The sequence below is a fragment of the Chrysemys picta genome, unplaced genomic scaffold (genome assembly GCF_011386835.1).
Source record: "Chrysemys picta bellii isolate R12L10 unplaced genomic scaffold, ASM1138683v2 scaf2600, whole genome shotgun sequence".
Lineage (NCBI taxonomy): Eukaryota > Metazoa > Chordata > Testudines > Emydidae > Chrysemys > Chrysemys picta.
In genome coordinates, this window is record NW_027055303.1 from 1 (window position 1) to 8,000 (window position 8,000).

Consider the following 8,000-nt stretch of genomic DNA (forward strand, 5'->3'; position numbering starts at 1 on the left):
CTATCTTGTCCCACGTGCTGAGTGAACATTTCCCACAAGCACAGCGAAAGCTACACAGCAACATTTCCGCACAAGGCAGTGCTGCTGAAAGTGGCACAGAGGGCACTGGGATGCCTACCCACAACGCACCACACTTTTGCCAATCTGGCCTGATACTAGGTGAACACAACGCGCTGGCACAACTGGACCAGTGTGAACTCACTGCACCAGTATAGTCTTTTCGGTTGCTCGCTGATGATGAAACTTTTGCCAGTGCAATTTCTGGGTGTGGAGCAGACCTAACTGAAGGAGAACAGAAATCAGCCCTTGATGGGGACCCATTTGGCTGGTGCCAACTGCCAAGGGGTTAAGTGTTATTTACCCAAGTGTTAAATATCTGTAAAACTCTAAGCTGTAGGCTTGTAAGAGAGGATCAAGCAAACGCCACCTCAAAAGTTTTTAAATAAAGATCATATAAAAGGATTAGAGAGGAGACAGAACCAGCGCCCTGGACTGGAAGGGAAGCTGCAGGGAAATTCCAGTTCCAGATTTGGACCTTAATTTAAAGACTTTTCTGACTGGATTTCCCCCTTTTTTAAAGGCTTCTCTCTCGGGATGGGAGGCTGTGACTTGGGGGTCCCCAGCTCTGTCTGTGGCTTGAGAGGTTACAGGTACGTACAGTGACGGGCAGAGGAATCTCCAGCAGCGCGATGGTGATGTAGGCAGAGAGCGTGACCTCATCGTCCACCCCGCCCTGCAGGGAACCACAGAGAGAGGCATTAACCCCGAAACCCCGCCCACTGGCTCCTCCTCCCAGGGGCGTTCTACATTCCTGTCTTTCCCACACTATGGTAGCTTCCAGGTATCTGCCCCTCTTCTTTCCTCTACCCATGGTCGCTCCATGTACAGTATGGTTCTCCCCCGCTCTTGCCTCCCTTGCTAGATCCCATCTCCAAGCCCCCTGCCCCAGCCCCATGTGCTGTAGTGGCTGAGCTGTTCCCATGCACAGTTGCAGGCTTTCGCCGTGTCACTGGAGTCCTGTATGGGTCCCATGAGGCCCATGGGAAGCCAGCTGGATGGATACGTCACCTTTATGGCATTGTTCAGGAGCGTCCCGGAGCTGCGGAAGCAGCCGTTTTCCTTCTGCTTGCCAGCGAGCCAGGCCAGGGCGTCCTGGATGTGCTTCTCCTCGATGAAGATCTGAGAGCGGGCCTGCGCGAAGGACTTGAGGACGAAGGCCGTCAGCCTGTGACAGAGAGCGGACAGCGGTGAGAGCTCCCTCCCATGCCCTGTGCTCGCTGGAGGGGACGGGGTCCTGGGGCATCGCCAGCCTGAGGGGAAGCAGCAGGGGCCAGAGAGCTGGTGGCCATGGGCCTGGGAACCATTATCTCACTCAGCCACCTACTGACATGCAGCAGAGCCTGGGGGCAAGACCCAGCAGTCGTCTGACAGGGCACAGCAAAACTGCCCGTTTTAGGACAGGAAGTGAGCCAGCTTCCTTCATTGGTTTCAAACGGCCGGGGCACAGTTTAGGGGGTAGAAGGTGGTTGTCCAGAACCCTTGGGAGAACAGTCCTCAGCATCTTCATTGACCAGGAATGGCCAGGACACTGGCTCTGCACTTTCTTATTATAAAAACAGCAGCACAGCACCCCTTAGCATCAGACTGGGCTCAGCACTGAGAGGGAGAATGCCCCTTACTGAGCCACCCGCCCCGCTCCCCGCAGCACAGCGCCCCCTAGCACCACACTGGGGCAATAGAGTCAGTAGTGGCAGAGGGAAGAGCAACCCCTACAGAGCTGCCCACCCACCACTCCCTGCAGAACCTGTTTCTTCACCGAGCAAGGCATGCACTAAGCATTGAGGGGCTGTGATGGCTCCACCCTGAGTTACCAGCCACCTCATTATCCTGAGGGCAGTGGTGGCTAAATTTTCCGTCGGAGGGTCAAACACATAATTTCAGAAAGGACAAGTATCCACAATCAGGACTTCTGGGTGGATTCTCTGCCCTGTTCTGACCCCTGCACCCTGCTCAGGTAACACAAAGGGAGCTGAAACTACCAGCAAGTCACCCAGCAGGGGAATCTTTGGCCGGCACTTTTACGCCATTCTCCATATAGCCCCTAGTACAGAGAGTGAGTGGCTGGAGTGTGCTGTGTTCTGGACACACCGAGCTGACGTATGCTCCTCAGGGGACTGTGACCACGTGGAGCAAGTTAGAACAGCCCCCAGGCTGCTCTAACCTGAGCTGAGCAGGGAATCAGATGGCTGTAAATGGTTATTAATCCAAAATCGCAGGCCTCTAGCATATGAACTAAGGGAGATCTCCCTTCCCTACCACTTCTCATAGTTGCCTTATCCCACATCATCAGCTCTAGAGCTCCTCCCCTCTCCTCCGCCCCTTCATGATCAGCACCTGTTAACAATGGGCAAGCTCCAGGTTATAACAAGAGAAGGGAAAGAATTCAGTAGCACTGAAATCTTACCAGGTGTTCCCTGATTGCCCATAACGTGGCCCAAATGTGCTGTAGGAGCCATCCCAGTGTTTGTAACTCAGCTGTGTCTGGTAACCTGAAAGGGAGAATGAAGTTGGGTTTTACTGCAATAAAGTCCAGCTAGGAAAAGAGAATTTTCAGCCCTGTCTACACACAAACATCCTGCTTTAATTGTACCAGGCAGGCCTCCCATTCCTAAAAACAGCCTCAGAGTCTCAGCAGAGAGGCCTGGGTCTTCTGTTAGGCGTTAAAAGAAAGTACAGGCAACAGGGTTATGATGTGCATCTACTAGCCACCTATACCAGGTTCAAGGATCCCTTTGCAGCACCTAAAATAAATGGGAAGGCTGTCTCTGAATGATTGCTAACCCTCATTAAAAACAGGGTGGAGCAGAAATGGAGAATGAGGAATAATCAAAGGTGTGATCCAAACTGGGGCTGTTCTGAAAAGTGACTATGTGGAAAAGGCCCCTTGTCACTCAGCAGCTCTGCCCCATGTGTGTTCAGAGTCATGGCTACTGGCTTTACTGGCAAAGGTCATGTCCACATTAGGAATAAAGGAGCATTACCAACATTGCTAGCTAACACGTGTTTCAATCCTAACACAGACAAGGCACTTGTAGTTTCACACATGTTAGCTGGTTGAGTTAACCTTAGCGAGGAGCCTAGAGTTTACCTTGATCAACTAACATGTATTAAAACTACAAGTCGGCTAAATGTGTCACAAATAGACACATCTCCCCTAGTGAAAACAAGGCTTAAACCCAGGTTTTGCTCCATTTACTGCTGCCAGACGTGCAGAACCAACCCAGCTCTTCTCCGCCTTGCATGTCATCAGCAGAAATGCACCCAGTGCAGTGCAGCACCCAGGCTGTATCATTCATCCACATGGACCCATCTTCTCCCATCAAGCACTTCCAGAGAGTAGAGGTCTCTACGTTCCTAGATGTCACCCTAGATCTAAGCATGCTAATGTGCTATGGCGCCCCCTGTTGGGAAGCGATCAATTGTAACACCAACCATTAATGAAGTAACTACTCGGAGTAGCTCCTGGGAAAGGGAACCTCTGACCTCTGGTGCGGGGTGAGGGGGAAGGGTGTCAGAGGCCCTGGTTCAAAGGTGAATGACGAGGGGTCAGTTGTGACGGTGCTGCCAATACACTGGTGGCTAGGAAAGGCCTATAGACCATCTGAGGACCCGAGTCTGGTTTGCTGGGTAAGAGTGAATTACCACTGGGCTCACACACTGGAGAGCAATGGGATGACAGGGTTGAGAAGGTACAAGTGCGTTCCCTCTCCCACCCAAGAGACAGGTGGTCCCCTCAGTCTGTCTATCCTTCCCAGTTGGAGCATTATCTGAGCAAGGCAGACACAAAAAGCTCCCAGCACAACCTTGGAAGGGAGCAAGTGAAGAAACAAAAGCCCTGTCCCTTCTCACCGCTGACTAAGTATCCGATGGCCTTGGATTTGGTCTCCTCGCTCAGCTGCCCCATCTTATTCAGATAGTCCAGGACGTAGATGTTGGGGGCAAACAGGACCATGTTCTGCTCCCCGCAGCCGAAGGGCATCTGGAGGAGCTGCTGCAGGTTCTGCATGGCTGTGCCCAGGATATCGCCTGGGGATGGAGATACAGGGAGTCAGTGTGGCCCAGAGCCGGCCTGCGGAGGCAGAGTGCACCACAGAGCAAGGATGCTACTGTGAGACATCCATAACAGGCTTGTGAGATCACAGGCAATAGGAGGGAAAGAGAGAGAGATACACAGAGAAAGAAGGAGACAGAGAAGGGACACATGAAAGGCAAAGTGAAGGGCGTGCTCCTGGAAGGACAGATGGGAGCACTAGGCTGGACGAATTGCTAGAGACGTGGGCCCAGAGGCAGAGACAGGGGAAGGAGAGAGAAAAAGGGGTGAAGTGCTAGCAAGAGACTGCAGCAGTGCGTAGCTGGGGGATAAATGGAGGGGCTGTGATGGGTGCACAACGGGGTGAGAAGTGGAATGGGTGGAAAGACCACTAACGTCAGGCACGGGGAAGGGACGGCAACAGCACCCAAAGCCGGGCTCTTCGGACGGCCTCACTTACCCAGCACTGAGAAATAGGCTCTGGCCGAGCCCTGCACCACGTTCTCTGGGAGCTTCAGGGACACTGGCTGAGGCATTGTCTTTCCTGGGGAAAAGTGACATAGATGGGATTGTAGTAAAATCCCCCCGTGTAGCAGTGACCAGGCCCCAGCACAGGAGCTAGGACTCTGCCCTTGCTGCTGTCTTTCCCCTGGCACTGCACAGGGGCTCCCTGCCTTTAGCAGCTCCATTCCTCCATAGCTTTATAGTGAACCCCCCACCCATCCCCAACTCCCCTCTCAGGCGTGGATCCCCTCACCCGCCATCCCAGCCCTTCACATGGAGCGAGGTGCCCCACCTGGTGAAACAAGGGAACTGCAGTCTCCAGCTCTTTCTCTGGCACCTTCCAGTTTGTAATTTCACTCCATGGAATCAGAGAGTGCAAGAAGGGGAAAGCCCCATTAAATCCCATCTAGCCTAGGGTTACCATATGTCCGGATTTTCCCGGACATCTCCGGATTTTTGGGCCTCAAATCCCCGTCCGGGAGGAAATCCCAAAAAGCTGGACATGTCCGGGCAAATAGGGAGGGAGGGGCCGGCGGTGCTTGGCTGGGGGCCAGAGCCGCTGGGGCCGGCGGTGCGGGGCCGAGGGCCGGGGCCCAGCGGTGCGGGGCCGGGGCGGCGGTGCGGGGCTGGGGCCAGCGGTGCTCGGCCAGGGGCCGGGGCCGGCGGTGCTCGGCTGGGGGCTGGTGCCCCAGGGCCCGAGCCGAGCCAGGCGGGAGATGCCGGGGCCAGAGCCTCTTGGCCTGGGCCAGCCGGCTGGCCGCCGGAGGGAGCCACTCAGCCGGGGGGGGGGCCGCACCCCCCAACCCCAGCCCCAGCCCCAGCTTACCTGCTGCCTGCCTGCTTCAGACTACCCGTGAATCAAATGTTCACGGGAAGCAGGGGAGGGGGAAGGGCAGGGGGACGAAGCGTTCAGGGGAGGGGGTGGAGTTGGGGTGGGGCCGGGGCCCCGTGGAGTGTCCTCTTTTTGGACACTTAAAATATGGTAACCCTAATCTAGCCCATTCCCCCAGGAACCATTTCCGAAGACCTATGCTTCCAGCCCTTCCCTTGGGGGCCATTCCAACCCTTCAGTGTTAGGAAACGTTTCCTTGTTAACCAGCTGGAGGTGTCCCACTTTCTCAGTTCCATATTACTGCTTCTAGTTAGCTCTTCCCCTTGGACATCCGGGGTTTCCACACTTCCTTTTGCAGAGGCAGGTCAGGAGGGGTGGGACTCTTACCAGCTGCACAGAGCAGGAAGTTGTAGGTCGTTTCCTTCTCAAACCCTTCAGGCTTCGGGTTGGGGAGGAAAAGGGAAGGGGAAGGAAAATGAGAAAGGTGAGAACCTGCAGAGATATTGAGCACCTGGTGGCAGAAACATCTGGCCGGGGTGATGGAGAGAGATGGGGAGAAGAAAATGCTGGGTAAAAGAAAGAAAGAAAGAAAGAGCAGGGCATGAATCAGAGAAAGAGGGAGACTTGCAAATTCTCATGTAATAATAATTCTCATGAAGCCAGCAGATAATAGTTGGAAATTGGTACTAACAAGTTATTGCATCCTCACTCCCCAGGGGAGGATATTGCAGTGTTCTACCATGGGTGATTAGTTGCTGCTAGAACACCGTAAAATGTGGACTTTCCTTGTTACGCAGAGAGAACTTCCAGCTTTACACCCTGTGCTGGTGCTGATAATATGCTGTGATGCTAATGAAGGGATGTAGGGGCTCGATCCTGCCAAGTGTTTAACTTTAAGGCTGTCTGAGGTCAATGGGACAAGTCATGTGCCTAAAGTAAAGCAAGCTTTGCTGGCTCAGGGCCAAAGCGCTCAGTGCCCTGAAATGACATATTGTAGTCACTGCAGGGCCACCTAGAAATTCACCATTACACACTGTGGCCAATTAGTCCTGTAGGGCTACAGTAGGGATAGAACTTAGCTCCTCCTGCTCCAAAGGCCCAGACCCCCATGGCTTGAGCTAAAGAAGAAGCCCTGTTATTTATTGAGATGACCAAAACAATTCTGACTAAAATGCAGGAACTAAATGTTGTGAAAAAAGAGGGTTTAGTCAAAACATTTTTAGTTTTTGGAACACACCCCTCCCCTGCAAATTTTCTTCTGAGAATAGTCGGTTTTCCCCCTTTTTATAATTGTTTTCCAACTTTTGCCAGGTGGTAAATATTTGCCAAATATTTGGAAAATTGGGCTTTCCCTCTCTTTCTTCACCCACTTAGCATCCAGGTCGACCCCCCAGCCCCGGCTCTGCTCTAGCCCTAGCACTAGCTCCACCCAGACCTGGAGGACCCTGCATGCTGGATGCATTACACACAGCCCCGGCCAGCTGGAGGGAGAGGGACAGCAGTGGCACAGCAGCGGAGTGCCAGATGCACGTGCCGTGCAGCAGCAGGAGGAGGGTGGGCGGGTGAGTGGGTGGCTCGGCGGTGGCAGAGGAGATCCTCAAAAAAGGTCGGCCTGCCGTGCCATCTCAAGGAGCTTTGCCCGGCATGGGGCGGTGGGACGGGATGGGTGCCAGGAGCTGTGAGCGCTGGAGAGTAGCATCTCCTTCCAGAGCTGGGTGCACCTGTGATACCTCTGGGAGCCCCTGGCCAGAGCATCCATCGCCCCCCGCAAGGCCAGTTGGAGGAGATGGGACCTCGATCCCTCCTGCTCCCCCTCTTCCCCATCATTGCCCGCCCACCCAAAGTCGGGGCCCACCCAAATGTCCCATGTTAGCTACGCCACGGCTGTCCCAGTGCTTAACCACCCTTATAGTTAGAAAGTTTTTCCTAATATCTCACCTAAATCTCCCTTGCAGCAATCTAAGCCAATTATTTGTTGTCCTTGGTGGACATGGAAAACAATTGATCACCATTCTCTTTCTAGCACATACTATTCCTGGGCGAATTCTGCACCAAAACTTTAAAAATTCTACATACAATATATTAAAATTCAACATATTTTATGTGTCAAAATAACGCAATATAATCACACCGGTTTCAATTATTTTGGAAATTTATTTAAACTACAATACAATGGATGGAGAATAGAAGTAGGGATCATTGGAGGAAATCCCCAAATCCTCTTTGTCTAATAGTAATGTAGCTAGGCTTGACCCTTTATTTCTAGTTATTAGTCAAGATATAACAATGTTATATGCAGCCATATGTTCATATTACATGATAGGGAACTGAAGAGCAAGTGAGGGCTGGGGAATCAAACTTATAGTTTATATTGGCTACTGTCCCTCTCCAGAAAGGTCAGAAGTAAACAGTTAATGATGTACATTTTGATAGGAAAATGTTTCAGTCCAAAAATTTAGACCAGTTCTAATCAGTCAAGCATCATAAGCATTTATAAGGCCATACTGTCATTTACAATAGGGCTTCTTTACACCACTCTGGCAAAGTAAAGAAGCCTTAAAACTTTTACACCTG

At 52.5% G+C, this 8,000-nt stretch overlaps 1 protein-coding gene across 1 annotated transcript; it reads right to left on the reverse strand.

The window, feature by feature from the left end:
- Positions 1-559: 559 nt before the first annotated feature.
- LOC135980308 (pregnancy zone protein-like) lies at positions 560-5,860 on the reverse strand. The gene is made up of 6 exons (XM_065580340.1): positions 5,814-5,860; positions 4,551-4,634; positions 3,910-4,086; positions 2,465-2,549; positions 1,069-1,225; positions 560-733 (listed from the first exon to the last, which is right to left on the reverse strand). The coding sequence occupies exons 2-6, from the start codon at positions 4,624-4,626 to the stop codon at positions 575-577; spliced, it is 654 nt and encodes a 217-aa protein (XP_065436412.1). The 5' UTR covers positions 4,627-4,634; positions 5,814-5,860; the 3' UTR covers positions 560-574.
- Positions 5,861-8,000: the final 2,140 nt, after the last annotated feature.

What these genes read in the sequence shown, in the direction of transcription:
- LOC135980308 (XM_065580340.1), bottom strand. Translation starts at nt 4,626, where the DNA reads ATGCCTCAGCCAGTGTCCCTGAAGCTCCCAGAGAACGTGGTGCAGGGC. An exon ending in CATCGGATACTTAGTCAGCG is followed by an intron (nt 2,550 to 3,909) that starts GTGAGAAGGGAC and finishes TCTCCCTTTCAG; the next exon opens with GTTACCAGACACAGCTGAGT. An exon ending in TCCTGAACAATGCCATAAAG is followed by an intron (nt 734 to 1,068) that starts GTGACGTATCCA and finishes GGTTCCCTGCAG; the next exon opens with GGCGGGGTGGACGATGAGGT.